This window comes from Telopea speciosissima, chromosome 4, assembly GCF_018873765.1.
Source record: "Telopea speciosissima isolate NSW1024214 ecotype Mountain lineage chromosome 4, Tspe_v1, whole genome shotgun sequence".
NCBI lineage: Eukaryota > Viridiplantae > Streptophyta > Magnoliopsida > Proteales > Proteaceae > Telopea > Telopea speciosissima.
The window spans coordinates 18,421,238-18,440,682 of record NC_057919.1 but is presented as its reverse complement, the minus strand read 5'-3'; the positions used below and the strand labels follow the sequence as shown (position 1 = coordinate 18,440,682).

Sequence of the window (19,445 nt, the reverse complement as noted above, 5' to 3'; positions counted from 1 at the left end):
CAGGGCGTGCAATACCCTAATTGGTTTATAATTGGTTTCCCTACGGAACCATGGTTTGATCCCTGGACCGTTGTTTGACCTACAGAAACTTGGGTCCATATTGAAACGCTTCTTAAGACAACCTTCCCCTGATGCCAATCCATCTGAACATGCTCGCCATAAGAAGGAGCGAACACTGGGGAAGGAGATACAACTCCAAACTTTTTCCCAATTTTTTTTTTTTTTTTGGGGGGCGGTGTTAGAGGCCTATTGCACTATGCATAACTTAGACAATTTGTATGTTGTCCTTGACGGCCCGAACTTGAACAGGGCCTGGGTAGAGATACCTTGGCCTTGAGCGCAGGTCAGGATTGGAAATTTTTGGCTCTAAGTCAAGATTGGGCCGGGTTAGGATTGAGGTATCAGGTTGAATCTAATCTGACCCAACCCAACTCTGTCTTCTTCTTTTTTCTTTTGTTGTTTTTGTTTTCTTATTCTTCATATTATTTCTTCTTTCTCTTCCTAGCCTGGCCAACCCATGCATCTTCCTTTCCTGCCCCCATGGTAAGGGCTAACCACGGTCAGCCCGACCCGACCCTAAGGGCGGGTTAGAGTTGGATTTTTCTGACCCTAAGTCAAGGTTGGGCCAGGCCTGGGCCCAGCTAAGGGGACTTAGGGTTGGGCTAGGGTTTTAAAAAGCCCAGTCCAATCCAACCCTATTGCAAACCTATACGTGTCTATGTCTTTTCGGGCCATGGTTTGAGGAATTGATATCAAATTAGCTGATTGGTATCAGTATTGGTAAAGACTGATACTGTTTTTTGGCCAATCCCTTATCGATGGATCAAAATGGACTAAAGGTAAAATTTTACAAAAAAATCCATTTTTTTTTTTTGAAGAAAATAGGGATAAATCTGTCCAGTCCTTATTGATATGGGGTGCTTCGTATTGTTGATTAGAGTTACTGGACTTCTAGAGTATAAGAGCAATGAGTATCATTGTTAACTCTCACCTCTATTTTGAAGGTTTGAAATACTTTTTCTCATAGCAGATGCTCTAGTTCGAAAGACCGTGTCTGCACACATGGGCACTGATGCGCCGCATGATGCGCCCAGCAACACCCCAATACTAGGGGCGATAAAGATCCGTGTGTAACACATTGGCCGTATTCCACTTTGTGGGTTCATGACCTTTGTTTGATTGAAGCTATAGGACCACAACATGTTCACATGACTTTTTTATTTAGTAAATTCGTGTAGTGGTTGGTTGTTTTTTTTATTTTTTGGTAGATTGTAGTGGTTGGTTGTATAGCCTACAGAAAGTATCTGAATCCAACGGCCTCTGTGCACGGTTCACAATTCTTAAGAGTAGACGTTACAAACGTATCATGTACGCCAGAGCGGGGCGCAGTTTGCATTTGTATTTGCCGCCAAATTTGCAGAAATTATAAAGCGAAAGATAAAGCGGAGCAACCGAGAAAGAGTGTTTCTATGGAAGAAGAAGACGATGACACAGTTTCTTCAGCCAGCGATTCAAGTGAGGAATACATCAGAGTCGATGAAGATGATCACGAATCGGAAGATGTGGAGGAGCGATCTTCTGCTGATTCTTCTCCGCCGAACGAAACTCGGAAATCAGAGAATGTTGCCGCGCTTTTGAGGTAAAGATGCACGAACTAATTTCCCCACTTCTTCTCTAGGAAACTTGATATTCCTGAGTCTCGACTTGCGAATCTAGGGTTTCATTTTCCCATTTGTAGTTATGAACGTGTCACTGAGCTTCTGGTTTATAGATATATTTGTGTCTTCCAAAGTGATGAGTTTTGTTTTATGTCTTTCTTGAGAAACGAAAAAGAAGTAAGAGGGTTTTATGGTTATTGTTCACCAGAGGAAACCTTGTTGTTAGAAGGCAGCCGCTGCTACCTCGGGTCCTTTCGGTTTCAGATGGTGCGGCCGTAGCTAGAAACCCTTTCAAGCCTCCATGTTCTCAACGGTACAGTGATCAGAACGACGAACTTGCTCGTCGCCTTGGTGCTCGTAAAAGATTTGTCCCTTGGGGTTCTTCAAGGCCTGCATTGGTCGCTATAACCAATCGCTTGAATATCCCGACTGTAGTTGAGAACGATATCCCAGAGGAAAGCGTGTCCCTCCCACCTGGGGTTGAGCCTTTGGTATTGTGGCAACCTGAAGAAACTGAAGAAGAATGTGGGAATTCGGCTCCAATTGTGGTAGATCCATTACTTGTTCGTTTCCTTAGACCCCATCAAAGGTATTGGTTTTGCTTCAACTTATCCGACTTTCATTCATCAGAGTTGTCATATTTGGGTTATATTGGAACACCATTTACTTATTATTTAGAAAGCCCCCACTATAGCCATTAGTTGCATATGGTAATAGGACCAATCTGTTATTTAATTATATGTGTAAGTATGCCATCTAAAAATTTATCCAGTAACATTATTTTGGACCTTATCACCAAAAAATCATTATTTTAGACCTTACATTATTTCAGACTTTTATAATTTTTTTTTTCAATATTAGAGTACAGAGAAATACTAGCAGTGAAGAAGAAAAGCTATCCACTACAGCAACATCTGTTTCATCAGTTATAACGGTCAATAATAGTAAAGGGCTTGACTTTGACCATGCTATTTTTGTTGTTTTAGACCTTGCATATACTTTCATAATTTAACAGTTGGAACTTTTCTGTGTTATATAAATTGAGTATCATTTGGCTGTATTTCCCACTGCCACACCCCGACCAAAAGAAAACCATAACCGAAGTCCAGAGTGGACCTTCGAACAACGTTCAACAAAATTCTTTGATGCCTGATGGGTTTAAATCTTGCCAGTGGTTGGTCCTGTATATATTAAGAGCTACAAAAACACATCCATGCAACTCCATGAGCCAAACATTAAGGGCTAACTCAACTCCCTCTTTAATTGATTCATCAATTGTTCTATAGCTTCAGCCTTTCATGTGTCCTAAAATTCATAAATCAACTAGGCTGAAAACTTAATCAAACAGCTCCAGTTTCCATGAAATTTTATGGATTGTTAAGAATGGTGTAGATGTCTTAACCCTCTGAATTTCTCCAATTTGAAAGAAGCCTGGTCAGGATATCTAGTTGGTAAAAACCAAGCTGAATTTTCCGTCCAAAAACCAGCTCTTAAAGATTTTCAGATAAACTATCTTAAAATTATTTTTTTGATTAGTAAACTATCTCAGAATCCTTCTTTCAAGTTTCAAGCAATAAATTATAGATTTCAATTATAAATAATAAGTTCAGCAATGTCTATACATAGAAATTCAGAAACTTGCAAGCTGAATGAGATTTTGATAAAGCTCACCAAAACCAAGTATTTTAATTGAGAGAAGCAGTACTAGACACTCCAGAAACCTTGAATGGCAGCAACATATGGCAAGTAATGGCATAGACTCCTGGGGAAATAAGCTCCCAAGATTACATATCTCTCAATCAATATTCAAAGTTTCAAAATGTAGGAAATCAACTACTCAAGTCACAAAAAAGTTCCAAACTTCCTTTAGCTCTTTTTACATGCTATCTCAACTCTTATTATAATTCCATTAAACTTGAAGAACAAAACTGCTAAGTTCAAATTAGAGTGACTTGTCAAAATTTCTCAGTACCTCACACTTTTTGAAATAGAAGCCAACTTATGGGGTGGCACATGATGACTTGTAGGCCTCTATTTGATCTTCTGAGGAGTAAAAAGTAAACCATCGTAATTTACCCTTAAAGCCTTACCTTTGATGGGAAGGCTTAGGGGGAACCCTGTTGTCGCTTCTCCTTTGCTTCCTATGAAAAGGTGAAAATATAGAATACTCATTGATGAGGTTCTCAATGCATTGCCATTTGATTCTGCAATTGCAGAAGTTGCTGATTTAACACCATCTTATATCTCCAGTTAATTTAACCATCATTCCATTAATTAACGGGCACTTCTTAACTTTTCATCCAGAGATGGAGTTCAGTTCATGTTTGACTGTGTTTCTGGCATAACCAGCTCTGCTGGTATTTCCGGATGCATTCTGGCAGATGATATGGGGTAAAAAATTTCAGTTATTGTGGTTATTTCTGTTGATATAAAATCTCCATTCTGTTATTCTTTTTTTCTTTGATCTTGTTTCAATGTTGTTAGTTTTTGTCTTATTTGTGCAGTTTGGGAAAGACATTGCAGTCAATTGCGTTGCTGTATACACTTATTCGTCAGGGATTTGATGGGAAGCCATTAGTTAAGAAAGCAATCATTGTCACCCCAACCAGCCTCGTCAGCAACTGGGAGTCAGAAATTAAGAAATGGGTCGGGGAAAGAGTTCATCTTATTGCATTATGTGAAAGCAGCCGAGATGATGTGGTCTCCGGAATCGACAGTTTCACAAAATCTCACAGCCCTTTACAGGTAAATTTGTGTTCCAGAATTGACAAGTTTCTTGATTTGTACTGGTACTGATCCATTCATTTATTTCTGTAAGGTGCTAATTGTTTCTTATGAGACATTTCGGATGCATTCATCAAAATTTGATCAAAGTGGTTCCTGTGACCTTCTCATATGTGATGAAGCCCACAGGCTGAAAAATGACCAGACATTAACAAATCGGGTTAGAAAATAAATTTCTGGCTTTTGTTCTTTCTATATTTTATATTTTATATTTTTAACTTTTATCCTTAAATACATTTCATGACATTGCTAAATCTCTTAGTAATTCTTTGAGGGTTGTCCTGAATCAGGCTTTGGCTGCTCTTTCATGCAGGCGGCGCATTTTATTGTCTGGTACTCCAATGCAGGTGAGAGAGCATTTGGTGGTGCTTCTTTATATGCTTCATATTTTCAACTTCTTTGTTGCATACTGATTTTTTTCCCACTGATATAAAGGAAATTGTGTTTTCCCCATATTTCACAGAATGATCTGGAAGAGTTCTTTGCCATGGTTAACTTCACTAATCCTGGAGTGTTGGGTGATGCTGCATATTTTCGACGTTACTATGAGGTTAGTTGATTGCCTAATATATTGTTTGTTTTTCTTGTACTGTTGTAAACAAAAGTTACCAATATTCTAGTATGCTGTCCAATTGTCATCAATATTAGGTTATAGTTTTTGGTGTATTTGTTGGTTTTAAAAAAAAAAATCATTGTAACAACCATTTCTGGGATCAGTTGCAACTCCTAATCTTTTAAATTTGTGTGAAGGTAACTCAATTATACATATATGTATCCTTGGTTATAACAATGTGTTGTAATTTAGATACAAGGGTAGTTTGGTCTTAATTTATTTTCAGCGGTATTCTTGTACTTGTACGTATTCTAGAACATTCTCTCATCTATTATAAATAAATTAGGACTGTGATCTTTAAGTCACAAGCCATTATCCCTTAGAATTCCATCATGGTATCAGAGCTAGGATCACCCTCGAGATCCACGCCCTAATGCCTATAGCCGCCACCCATCCCTAGTGCCACCTCGCCTCCGCCTCTCTCTTCTCATTTTCTTCTAACGCTACCACCACCTATTGGCCTTTTTTCTTTTCACCTTCGGTGGTGATTTTCTTTCCCACCGAGGACCCCTTTTGGTTCCCTTATGATGCGTTGAAGAGATCTTAGGCCTTCTTTTTGAGATCAGTGATTTATGTGATGTTTCTCCAAATCCGTTTGTGTCTTGAAGATTTCGACTTTGCTCTATTGTTGTTAGAGCCTTTTGTTCGTGATTCTTTTTGATCAGCAACTATGTTAGACATTACTACTGCATCAACTGTCCAGGACGGAGTCAACGATCGTGCCTTTCATTCGTTCCCTATTAGCTCCATCAAACTTGATGAGAGCAATTATTTGATGTGGTCTCGTTCTTGCTTCCTTGCTATTGATTTCCGTGGTTTTTCTGGTTATCTTACAGGGGAATCTGAGAAGCTTTTTACTGTTGGTCCGTCTCAAAGGAATGGAGTTTAGACAACTCCCTTGTCATATCTTTTCTCATCAGCTCCATGAACCCTAACATTGCCCTAGGTTACCTTTTGCTGGATTCTGCTGCCAAGATTTGGAAGCCTGCCAAGGATCCCTATTCTCAGGTCGACAATAATGCTCGGGTGTATGAGCTGCGCAAGAAGATCCATGAAACTAAACAGAAAGAGATGACACTTTCCCAGTACTATTCCGAGTTGAGAAGTACATGACAAGAACTAGATTATTATGATGGTTTTTTTGCTACTTGTTCCACCGATGCCACAAATTTCAAGAAACGGGAATACAAGCTCCAAGTGTATGATTTTTTGGCTGTCCTCAAAATCGAGTTTGATCAGATTTGGGCTCATGTTCTGAATCGTGATCCTTTTCCTACATTGGAGCAAGCATATTCCATGGTTCAGACGGAGGATAGTCGTTGTACTGCTATGTTGCAACCTATTTACCAGGATCAATCTGTACTTTTTTCTGCTTCAGGATCTTCATTTTGTGGGTGTTTCTCTTGTGGTTCTAGTGATCGCTCTGTTTCAGACAGGGAAACGGTGAAATATGATCACTGTGGGAAAGAGCGCCATACCAAGGAATTTTATTGGAAGCTTTATGGCCGTCCTGCTAATGGCTGTGGTCGTGATCGTGGCCGTGGTTTGGGATCAACACAGGCACAATATACCGAGACCTTTGACATTACTCTCACAAGGGCATCTCTATCTCAGGAGGATTTGTTGACTTTCCATCGTTTGATGACCAAGTTCAAGACATGTCCTACACCCTTTGCAGCCTCAGCTGTCTCCCTGCCAGTGACCTCTAACTCAAATTTTGCCCATTCAAGTATTCTGTCGGTGGCCATTGTGCCTCTGTTGAAATCCGTTCCTTGGATTATCGACTCAAGGACCATCGACCATATGTCCGGTTCTTCCCATAATTTTTTTTGAGTATTTTCTTGGCTCCGATAAGGGCCAAGTTCGAGTGGCTGATGTTTCTCTTTCCTCCATCTCTGGGGAGGGATCTATTAAGTGCTCTCCTTTATTATCTTTATCTAAAGTGTTACATGTCCTACTTTTGCTACTAATCTTCTCTCCATTAGTAGTATTACTCAAGATTTGAACTGTAAAGTAACCTTTTTTCCTTCCCATTGTGTTTTCCAAAACTTGGCGACGAGTGACAGCGGTAAAGTGGTTGGTGGATTGTACGTGCTAGATATAGGCTCCCATCTTCTTCAGCTTCCCCCCAGACATGGCCGGTTTATTCCCCATCTGATAATAGAAGCTCAGAATCTTTTACTTTAATTCATTCTGATGTGTGGGGCTCTGCCTAGTGTGTTTCAGTTTTTGGGTATCAGTGGTTTGTCACTTTTAGTGGCTACCATACTTGACTTACTTGGGTTTATTTGTTACATCATAAGAGTGAGGTTTTTCATTGCTTTCTGTCTTTTCATAAGATGGTTCAGACTCAGTATGACGCCAAGATCAGAATTCTTCGCACTGATAATGGTAGGGAATATGTGGATGGTTCGTTTTAGTTATACCTGGCTACTCATGGCATTATTCATTAGATGAGCTGTGTTGATACTTTGGCTAAAAATGGTGTGGCCGAACGGAAGAATCGACATCTGTTTCCCTCATGTTTGGAATGCGCGTCCTTGCCCACAGTATTGGAGTGAGGTTGTCCTTACGGCTGCAAATCTCATTAATCGAATGCTTTCCTATGTTCTAGAGTCTTGCTTCTTTATCGAGCTGTTGCTTGGCTCCTCCTTTATTGTTTCTCCCAAGTTGTTTGAATGTGTGTGTTTTGCCCGCAATCACCACCAGCATGGGAATTTAGATCCCCGCGGCCTCTGGTGTACTTTTCTTGGCTATTTAGCCACGCAGAAGGGATACAAGTGTTATCACCCTCCATCTCACCGCATGTTTATTACCATGGATGTGGTGTTCCACGAAACCGAGGCATATTTTTCACCCTCCGCACCTCTTCATGGGGAGTCATCTCTACAGGAAGATGTGCTTCTAGTTACCCCAATGGAAATTCCCTTGCCCCTTTAGTAAGACAGTACTATTCAGGAGGACACAAACACAGTGCCTGCCTTGGGGTAGCCCACGGTTTTTGCTCAGGGGGAGCCCAAGGTCTCTACTTAGGGGGAGCCCACAGTTTCTACTCAGGAGGAATCCAGTTCGTTAAAAGTTTTTGTTCGCTCTCGCTTTCGGCATCGACAGAAGCAAGTTGATGCTACCGCTACCACTGAGCCGAGCCAATCGTTACCTCCTGGTCTAAGTCCTCCTACTTCGTCTCCACCTGGTGAGTCTTCTTTTCCCAATACTCCTACTAAAGATTCTACACTTGACTTGCCAATTGTTGTTCGCAAACCCCGTAGGACTTGTACCCAACATCCCATTTCTAATGTGCTCTCATATGATTCCCTTTCACCTTCGTTTCGTGCCTTTGTTTCTTCTTTGTCTTTTGTTTCTATCCCTAAACACTACCAGGAAACTTTAGCTGATTCACAATGGAAGGCTGCTATGGTTGAAGAGATGAGGGCACTTGGGAAGAATGACACGTGGGACTTGGTATCTTTTAATTCGGGAAAAAACTTGTGGGGTGCATGTGGGTGTTTACTGTTAAACAGAAGATGGATGGAACAGTGGACAAATACAAAGCAAGGCTGGTTGCCAAAGGATTTACACACACGTATGACATTGGTTACCAGGAAACATTTGCACCGGTTGCAAAAATGAACACCGTTCGTGTGATCCTCTCTTGTGTAGTCAACTTAGGCTGGGAACTACAACAACTTGATGTGAAAAAATGCATTTCTCCTCGGAGAACTCGAAGAGGAGGTATATATGGATGTCCCTTCTTGTTTCTCTAGCAAAAAAACCCATGGCAAGGTGTGTATTTTGAAACGAGCTTTGTATGGTTTGAAGTAATCTCCTGGAGCATGGTTTGGTCGCTTCCATAAGGCAATGATGTCAGTTGGGTATAAATAGAGTAACACTGATCACACTCTATTCATTAAGAAGTCAGGTGAGCTCATTATGGTCCTCATTGTATATGTTGATGACATCGTGGTTATAGGGAGTGATGTTGCAAAAGTTGCTCGTCTGAAAACCTTTTTAGGCACCGAGTTTGAGATTAAAGACCTCGGAAAATTGCGATATTTTATTGGGATTGAGGTTGCTCGGTCAAGGTATCTTCCTTTCTCAATTGAAGTATACACTTGATCTCTTATCTGACACAGGGATGTTGGGTTGCAACCAGCTGATACACCACTCGAGGCAAATTCCCATCTTAAAAGTAAGGATGGTGAGCCTGTTGACAAAGGAAGCTGTTATAGATTGGTCGGGAGATTGATATGTACTGGTTAGTTAGTATATGCATGATCACTATTCCATGCACTTGGAGGCTGTGTATCGAATTTTGAGGTATCTCAAGTCGGCTCTTGGTAAAGGTGTTCTTTTTTCTCCTCATGACCACCTGCGTATAGAGGCCTTCTCTGATGTTGATTGGGCTGGTTCTCCTGACGATAGAAGATCTACTTCAGGATATTGTACTCTTGTTGGTGGTAATCTAGTCACTTAGCGAAGCAAGAAGCAGGCAGTTGTTGCTAGATCAAGTGCAAAGGCTGAGTTCAGGGCTATGGCCCATGATATTTGTGAACTCCTGTTGCTCCAGGGTCTTCTTTAGGATCCATAGGGAGCCCCACTCGACCAGCTTGGGAGGGAATTCTGGTCTCAGATCTGAGAGGTATTAAAATCTCCCAATCACTAACTGTGGCTGACTTGATATCCAAGTTAAATCTGCTGCAACTTCAAGCCTTTCTATCTCAGTAACCAATCACTGGAGCTGGGTGATATTTGGAGCATAGGATCCCTGCATTGAGACCTCCACTCAATCCTGTTGTGGTCCACATCTGATGGCTGGGTTTGCTTTTCTTAGCTAAGTTTCTAATTTCAGTCCTTAGTTTCTATTTTCATTACCATGTGATATCTTTGCATCTAGCCTTCACCTTGACCTGAGATTTCTAGGATTTGTTAAATCCTTAGAGTCCCAAACTCGATGGGAGTTTGAGCCCCATCGGTGGTTGCTGGTTAGTGTTCTGATTATATTTAGTTTTCTGGGTTTTACCCCAGTTTTACACCCTGTGATAGAGGGTATTGTGCTGCTGGTTGTGCTACCTTTGGGCTGGGTGATGCAGGGGCTGTTCCATGGGACGGCCCAAACCCGTTGGGGACCCATATGAAGACAAACCGAGTCCAATTATGTTTTGGGTTTAGTAGGATATTTTGTTTTTATTAGTTGGATTTTATCTGAAACTGAGTCGATTAGGAGCTTGGGTTATTAATAATTTCCTTTTATTGCTATTGATAGAGTGTAGGTAGGATTTTATTTCAGTTATCAGTCTTAGTTAGTAGTCTTTATTTATTTCTTTAAATACATGGTTGTAACCCGCAGTTTCAGATTGGATGAATTAAAAATTTTGAGTTTGTTTATTGTTACTGGTGAGGTACATTGGCATGGCAATGGTTGTGCGACCATACCTCTCTCTCTCTCTCGTCTCTGGATTCTCACCCTATTCTCTTTCTGTTTTCCATCGATAGCTACTCTTCTAACCTTCTTCCTTTTATGGTATTTGCTCCGAACCTCCCTGTTCTGGGTTTGGTGATAGTTGCAGTCCAGCAAAGGTAGGTCGATCCCTCTTTGTTTGTTCTTCTCCACTCCAAACCTGGGGCTTAACTTTGATACATTCATGCGATCCAGCTCCTGGAATTTCATCCCCAATACTATCCCTGTTAGCAGATTGAAACCCGTAATCACTGCTGCTCGTGTTTTACCGCCAGTTCGTGATTTCAGCATTAATATCTCAATTGCTAGTGGATGATTGAGGCAAAATTTTGCTGGGTTCAATAGGGTTTGATGATGCGATTTATTGTTTAAAGTATTGAATCGATTGGATTTCATTAGGGAGAGATTTCCTTTTCAAAGTGATTTTTTTTTCCATTACTTTTCTTCTCCCTGTCGTAAGGTTGAAGAAGACAATGGTGATGGGTTGTTAAATATCACCATAACCTCTCTTTTCCAAAATACCCTTGCGTCTCCTATTAATTCAAAGCCAGTCCATCCCATATAATTGCTTCCAATTGTGTCCCCATATAAAAAAAATATAAAGATCTGTGTCCTAACCCTCAACCACTTTCCTACGCAACTCTTGAAAATTCTGGTTAATTGCAATTGTGCCACTGCCTCTTAGATTTGAGTTATCTATTATTTGGGTGGATCCGTAAGCGATCCTATGCGGGATTTCTGAAACCCAGATCTGCATTACTGGGGTTGTTCCTTATCTTAATTAAGTATTATTAAAAGTGTTAGGGAGTGATATATGTATTGTTTAATGGCTGTTAAGTTAGTTATACATCCTGATATTGGTTACGAGATCAGTATCTATATTAGGTTATAACTGTGATCCTAATTGGGGTTAGTGTAGTGATACCTAGCCTTACATCAAAGGGCCCATAATCTTCTGCTCATCTGGTTGGCTCTGCCCAAATTCCATCCTCTTAGAAGATTACTGACTTCCTTAGGCATTGACCATGCGAAGCCAAAGATTCCAAACCTCCCCCCAAACTTGAGAAAAGCAATATGGTGCATCGTCTTTCTTCTTGTAGACACATGTAACAAGCATTAGTAATGTAGCTCTAGATAGGAGAGGGATCCTACTAGAGGCCAAGCAATAGGATCAAAAGGGGGCTGCTGGTTCGAATGGGCAGAATTAGGGTTTTTAGGTCAATTTCTAGGGTTAGGCTTGGGGGAATGGAGCTAAATCTTATATGGTTTTAATAGGCAGGTTTTACGAAGTTTAATAAGCTAGGTTTGATTAGGTTTAAATAAGGATTTGAAATTTCAGAAATTAGGGTTAGGGTTTCGGGTTTTGGGAAATAGGAAAACAGTCAAAACTAGGGTTAAAAGGGGGATTTTGGGGCAGTGTTTCTGGTCGAGTTCTCCTGGGGTAGGGAACAATATTTGACCAAGGTATGAGGCCTAGGTGAGGGCTGGAAGTGATAGATCTGAAAACTCTAGGGTTTTGGGTTTAATGGAGTTGCGGGAATTTTAGGGTTTGAGAGATGAATAGGAGCAGGCCTTAGGATCGAGTGTAAGTGGAAAGGGGAAGGAGTTATGGTCCAATTCTGGTGGGGTTTTGGCGAGGGAATGATATAGGACAGAATTAACAGTGTTTAGGGTTTATGGAATTCAAACAAAATAAAAGGGGGATCGATTGGGGGGGGGGGGAGTTAGAGGATTAGAAGAAGAAATTTGTGAACAAGTTGGAGCAGAAATCCACTGGCAGCAGCTTGGACAGAAGTGAAGGATAGAACCACCTTCGAATTGAGATCCTCTCGACCGTCACTGCGCAAGGAGTCACAGGAGATCCACCTGCCCTTCTTCCTTGATAGAACCACGAGGCAAACACTAGAGCAGTAGCAGCAACAATCGGCAGCCAACAATTCTGTTTTTTTTTTAAAAATATTCAACTGTGGGGGAGCCTCCCACGAATTAACTTTATTATAATAATAGGCGAAAGGCCAAAACCCATTACAATTTAAACACATCCTTCAAAAATCGTGGAAGGGTGTTGCTAAACGTAAAATAACTTAAAACTTAAAGTAAAAAGGCCTAATTGTCCTTACTAACTTAAATTAAAAGACATTTAACTAAATCACTTAAATTGAACCAATTGGATGCAACTATTTTGAACCGGTTCAATTTGAAAACAGAAAAATAAACTAAGTATAAGAAATACTAAAATGCAAACCTACTCTATGGCTCCCAACCTAGGCCTACTTTCATGGCTTCTTCTTCTTCTTCTTCTTCCTTTGGATGTGGGCACTTGGTGTTGCATCAATTAGCATTTACAAGCCCCTTGTAATCCAGTGATTTATGGTGAGGATTTTGTCCAATAAACTTTCCAAACAAAGAATATCAACTGGATTCCACTTTCTCCATTTCTCACCTGAAGTCTGAGGTGCTCCTTCAACATTTGCATGTGACGAGGGAGGCTTGGTCAGCTCTTATCAGTTATTCCTGAACCAAAGATCCTTCCATAGTTTGCTTTTGCCTCATCCACTCTATTTTGTTTGATGCATTTTTCCTTATTGGTTATGCAGTATGCAAAATATAATTTAGCTGAATGAACCAATACACAAGTTAGAAGGTATGCATCTTGCTGTGGTTTAATGGACTGATTATGTCAAAGCATACCAAATTGTGCATTTATGATTTGCATACTGATGAAACATTAACCTCAGATATTTTGTTTTAAAAAAATTGCGGAAGTACAATTTCCTAACCATATTTAGTCGTTATGTTTATATTTTGCATTTTAATGAGACGTTAACCTTGGATTCGGAGTCAATTCTTTCTTGTGGCACTAAAACTGTCGTATACAAATTACAAAAGGTATCTGTTGGTGTAAGGCTAATATTGCATTGCTAGAATTAATTATCTTTCTTACAATTGATTTTTTTTTTTTTAAACTTTTAAAGTGTTTAGTGTTATGATACGAGTTATTGTTAGCATGTAACCTTTACTCCTTGTCTTGTCATATTGTCACATACACCCTAAATCTAGACCCCAATCATTTGTGGAAGAGAACCTACATCAACTGACGAAGAGAGAAAACTTGGTCTTGAGCGATCTATGGAACTTAGTGCCAAAGTAAATCAGGTAATCATTTCTCAGAAGGTGATGTGGCTGAAGTTTTAAGAGCTAGATTTCACTGCTTTTGTATATAGAGAGATATTTATTCCAGTGTTACAGTAAACTAATGCTTTGGTTCCTTAACTTGAAAATGTTAACTGCAGAATTTTCGACGTCAATATACTTAGAAAAGTAACTCTGCTTTTTCTTTCTGGCACTGATGACTAATATAGGTTTTCAACGGAAAATTTATATTCTTCCCTTTCAACTAACACGAGGACTTGCATTTCAGTTTATACTGAGGAGGACAAATGCTCTCTTATCAAATCACTTACCACCAAAGGTATGGTGCATGTTTTGGTCACTGTGTCACTAAAATTGATCCAAGTTTTGTGTAATGTGCTTCACATCTTTTTCTGTAACATTGATGCTATTCGTTGTTTCTAAGAAATTTCTTTCCTCCTGTTTGTTGTTGAGTTGTAGTTCTAACTTCTATGTAGGCCATACGTATCTGAGTTTGGAAAGGTTTATAAATTTTGCCGAAGAATTTTGAGAATAGTTAATGACCTGAAATGTGAAAAATTCTAGTAGACAAGTTTGTATTATCTTGCATGAATTGCTTACTTGTATGGGGTTTTACAGCAGAAGCTAGATTGCATTCATACGTTAAACATTTGTCTGTAAGAATTATTTTTGAAGCCTAAAACAGAGGTCTGTTTGATTTGGTTTTTAAAATTTAGGTAGAATGGGATATTTGACTTCTTATATAGAATCTTTAGCAATTTTAATTTCTTTTCAAATTTATTTATACAACTCCAAATGATCAAGGATGCAGCAAGTCTCTAACAAGTTGAAATGATTGGATTAACATGTTAGGGTAGAGAATTAATGTGGTGTAGGCTATAATATCAGAGAGAATGTTGGTCATTGCATGTAGACATCTTTCCATAAACCGTACTTGTAACATGAAGTTTGAATCCGTGTATTGTATGCTGTTTTTTATCCTTGATAAGTCTTCTTCTGTCCTCCTTGGAAGTTGCTCATGATCAACCTTGGAATCAAAAGGTTTAAGATAAGTAGATGAAGAGGGAATATATGGTGTATAACTTTAGTTATAGTAGGACGGATAATGAGGTGGTGAAAATTGATGAGAGGAAGATTTCACCAAGTGATTATTTTAGGTATCTAGGATCAATCATAAATAAAGAAGGTGATATAGAGGATGATGTTTCATAGAGAATTAAAATAGGATGGATGAAGTGGAGAGGTGTGTCCGGAGTGTTGTGTGTCGACATATTACTTTAAAACTTAAAAATAAAATTTTATAGGACAGTCATACGACTGGCTATGATGTATGATGCAGAATGTTGGGCAGTTAAGAAAGATCATCTAGATAAACTCAGTGTAGCTGAGATGAGGATGTTGAGATGGATGTGTGGCAAAACTAGGAAGGATAAAGTAAAGGATGATAATATTAGAGCTGATTTGGGAGTAGCTCTGATACATGATAAGCTCTGGGAAAGTTGTTTGAGATGGCATGGCCATGTTCAACACAGGCCTTTGGATGCTCCAATACGAAGGAGTGATTTAATTCAGATTGAAGGAGCTAAAAGAGCCAGAGGCAGACCTAAAATGATCTGGGGGAAATGGTAAGGAAACACATGCATAGCTTAGGCTTTATATCAAGTATGACCATAACTGATTGGAGGGTAAGGATCCATGTAGCCAACTGCCAACTCCATTTACTTGGGACAGGCACATAAACATAAATATTTAATGCAATATTTATGTGAAATGACAGGATTTACCCTCAAAAGCAAAAAAGTAAGGTTATGTTTTTTTTTCACCAGCCTTGGTTACAACAAGATTTTTCCATTATGTTTATGTGCAACATAGAAGCCATATCAAAGTAATATGATATAATTATGTTAGTAACGGTCTAATATGAGAGAACCAACATATAATAAACAAAATATAAAATATAATATAAGCATATTTATCAAAAAACAAAGCAATAAACATAAGTCAGTGTAAACTCGTGAAGTGTCAACATGGCGTGTGTCACTTTGGACCAAGAAAGAGCCTGGACGCCTAGACGGTGCCTAGTCGACGCCTTGACAACTATGACTGCAAGAGCTATTTCATATTAAATATTCATTCCCTATTAATTTTTCTTTTTTTCACTTCTCAATATTTGCTTGATGTAAGAAAGTTCAGCCAGTGAATGCGTTGAAATTGCTTCTAATCTAAGCTGTTGGTTATGCCCATGCAGATAATCGAAGTAGTTTGCTGTAAGCTGACTCTTTTACAATCAGAACTTTATAATCATTTCATACATTCAAAAAATGTAGGTTATCTGTCATTGCTTTTCTTATTATTTTTTCTTAGACATGTTATGATACTGATTTGATGTAATATAATGGGAAATGAATACTGAATCCCATCACACTCTTCCTTTGACCGCCATTGCAGGTCAAGCGAGTAATAACAGAAGAGACCAAGCGGTCAAAAATTTTGGCATATATTACTGCTCTTAAAAAGCTTTGCAATCATCCAAAGGTAATTTAAAATAAATGTTTTCATTAAGAGAGGGCACCAACTCCGCCTTGTATCATTTATGGAACTTTTCTGGGGATACAAATTTTCGTCATATTCTAAAGAATGGAATATGGAATATGCGTCTTTTGTCATAATGTTCAAGAGAGTAGCTATTATAATTTTTGATCAATTTCCATTTCTTCTTTAACTACTGCTGGCAATAGTGAATATTAAATTGCAATAGCTTCTCTAAGAGTACAACAAAAGCATAAAACAAAGCTAAACAAACTCAATTAAATATTTCTATATCACCACAATGTATCTAAATGTTATGTTATTGACAAGTTTCTTGATAATGTGATGTGGAAGTGTCAAAGACAAAGACTTTTTGATACCTAACCAGGATTTTGGTCTAATAAGGGTTGGTGGGGAGTTTTATTTGTTTCTTAGGGTTATTTGTGTAATTACATTTTTTATTTTCTTTATACAGTTGGATACACGTAGGAGATTTTATTAAGTTTGTCTCAGTTTCCTTCTCTGAGCCAACTTCAGTCTTTAAAGTCCTATATATGCAACCTATTGATGGAGTTGGATAGAAAATTCAATTTAAGAGTTGTACCTCATGGGTGGTGACCAACTGCCATCAGCTGCCGACTCGTTGGTAAGGCGAGAGCTTCAAGACCGATTTCTGGTGGTACACCCCCCACACAAGCACCACCTGACGAAGAGGGGATGGGGAAAGCTACAGGCCCAAAACCTTCCAACCCTTCTTCCTAAATGGGGTTTGCATATGCTGCTACCTCCTCTCCTCTCTCTCATTCTCCCAATCTAATCAGGGCTTTCTTCTCTCAGGTGAGTCCCTCCTCTTCCCTTCCCTTCTCCTTATTCCTATTTCCTGTTTCTGTTTCTTCTGCACGCTTTGTTTCCTTTTATCTGGTTCAGTTATCTTGCTGTTGGATTATTCCTTGATAGTGTTACTGTTGGGAGTTGGGATTGAGACCCCAAATCTGCAGATTCATCACATCAGTCCCGACTGGCCTGAGTTCTTGGGTGTGAATCACTCCATCCTAGGTGACTTAAAACTCCTGAACCTAAGCACACTTGATTCTCACAAAAGGATTTTTGTTTTTTAAATTCTGGATGCTGAAAACAGCCTCCCACGAATTCTACATATATAGGGGAGAAGGGGACTTAATAGTCCCTTGGATACATGAACTTGAATTATAAAGGACTGTTGGAATTCCAAGGCTAAATGGAATCCCCAACACCTAGAAACTAAAAACCATACATAGAAAATAATTCCTAGATCTAGAAACTAACCCCAAGATATTGAAAACTGTTCCCAAGACATAGGAACTACAAACAAGACCGATAAAGGAAGGCACTTAATGTTGCCTAGGAATATGAAAAGACAACTAACTACTTAGATTTTTGAAAGACAAAAGAAATAAAAAAACACAAGAGACTAAATAAAAAACTGGGCCACACATTGGTCCTTACAAAAACTGCACGCAGGCTAGGCCTGGCTAGATCACGCTAGATCTGGGCTTGGCTGGTTGGGCTGGGCCGCAGGCTTAGCCAGGGGGCTAATAAGGCCTGGGCCTAAGCTGGTACTTCGTGGGGTGCTTGACTGAGTCTGGGCTGGGCTTGGCAGGGGCTGCCGATGGCCCTGCATCAAGATCTGCATCACTACAGAGTCATAGAGGGCGAAGAGCCAATTCCATTCAACCAAAATCATGGGGAACTGCTACACTCATTACATATTTAAAGGGTAGTTATAGAGTAGAGTCATGGGGGACTGCTAAACCCATTACATATTTAAAGGGTAGCGATCTGTGGACATAATTAAATATATGTATGATGGTGTCCTGGCGGCATTAAACATTCAAAAGTCACCGTTGTAAATTTAACATTATGACTTAGGGCTCCTGTCACCATGTGTGAAGTCTTCCATAGTTGCAACACTATGGCAATTTATTTGGCTACTTGACTCTTTCACCTTACATACTAGTCCTTCCCTGTGTGACCGACAAGCCCTAACTACTCAACTCTTTTCCTCCCCCTCAACCTTTAATACGCCTCTTTAGTCATCATGGCCTTTGGATCTCATTCTGAACAGGTTCGTCCATGCATCTGCCGAATCCCCCCAACATATGTATTACCAATCCTCCAAGGGGGCATTTTAGGAATCGCTCTTGAATCGTGTTAAAGTATATCGAGCTCATAAGGAGAAGAGGTTATCTTGATTAGAATATTCCAATATTCTAGTCGAGATTCCCCTTCTCCTTATGAGTCTCTCCTATTTGTGTTTTAGTTAAAGTTTCCTAGTCCTAGTTGGAGTCTCTAGTTCAAATTTATTTTCTGTAAATTTGGAATCCTAATAGGATTAGGAATTCCCTCTTTGTGTAATCTGTTTAGTATAAATATAAACAAGGTGAGGGAGACTGTCAAGTTCGACAGTTCTTTTCTCTTCTCCATCTTCTCTTCCTCATCTCTTCTTCTCCACATTCTCGGTTCTGGTTCTCTATTAGTGTGCTTAGTTACATGGTATCAGAGTGCAACCTTTAAGTGGTTGTTCTCCTGCGATTCTGGTTTGAAGGTTCTTATTTAAGTTTTTCTTAAAAGGGTGCAGCACCCTATGCTGCATATTAATACAATTTAAACCCTCGATGGAGTTTTCAATTGAAAACTAGGGTTCTCTTACATACCTGAATGCAAGATCAATTGGAGACTTTCCTTTTCAAGCTGTGGTACTCTTTGAAGATCATATCTGCAACTTTCTTCTTGAAGAATAAACTATCTCTAAGATTACATCTTGAAGACTTTTGATATTTTAAATCCAGACAGTGGATTATTATCGAAGATTGAAAGTTTTGGTGAGCTTTTTTTTATCCAATCGATCCAATTTTTCTTGTGAGGTTTTGGATTCTATTTTCCTTCTCCCAGAACAACACTTGGCAGTCTAATTCTTGCTGATTTGAGTTGGTAAACTCTTGGGATTAATATTTCACACTGCCGGTTGTGTTTTTCTGCTAATTTGGGTTCATAAACCCTAATTCAATACTGCCAAATCTATTGCTGTTCTGGTTATTGGTTCTGCCAATATCACTACTACTGATTTGGTTATCACAACCTAACTTTGCTACTGCTGCTGTTTTAGGGTTATTTCAACCCTAATCTGGTTCTATTTAAGAGCCAATTAATATATTGCTGTTGCTGTTACCTTAATCTGGTTTGATGGCTGATCCCAAATCACCAATGGACA

At 39.3% G+C, this 19,445-nt stretch overlaps 1 protein-coding gene across 1 annotated transcript in view; it reads left to right on the top strand.

Moving 5' to 3' along the window:
* The first annotated feature begins 1,303 nt into the window (after positions 1–1,303).
* LOC122658923 (protein CHROMATIN REMODELING 25) overlaps positions 1,304–19,445 on the top strand; it is a 36,564-nt gene continuing 18,422 nt past the window's right edge. Inside the window, exons 1-11 of the mRNA XM_043854083.1 lie at positions 1,304–1,639; positions 1,867–2,247; positions 3,963–4,049; positions 4,163–4,403; positions 4,477–4,602; positions 4,733–4,789; positions 4,906–4,992; positions 13,574–13,669; positions 13,935–13,985; positions 15,915–15,989; positions 16,115–16,201. Coding sequence (XP_043710018.1) covers positions 1,470–1,639; positions 1,867–2,247; positions 3,963–4,049; positions 4,163–4,403; positions 4,477–4,602; positions 4,733–4,789; positions 4,906–4,992; positions 13,574–13,669; positions 13,935–13,985; positions 15,915–15,989; positions 16,115–16,201 — 1,458 coding nt within the window. The 5' untranslated portion in view covers positions 1,304–1,469. The remainder of the gene's footprint in view (positions 1,640–1,866; positions 2,248–3,962; positions 4,050–4,162; positions 4,404–4,476; positions 4,603–4,732; positions 4,790–4,905; positions 4,993–13,573; positions 13,670–13,934; positions 13,986–15,914; positions 15,990–16,114; positions 16,202–19,445) is intronic.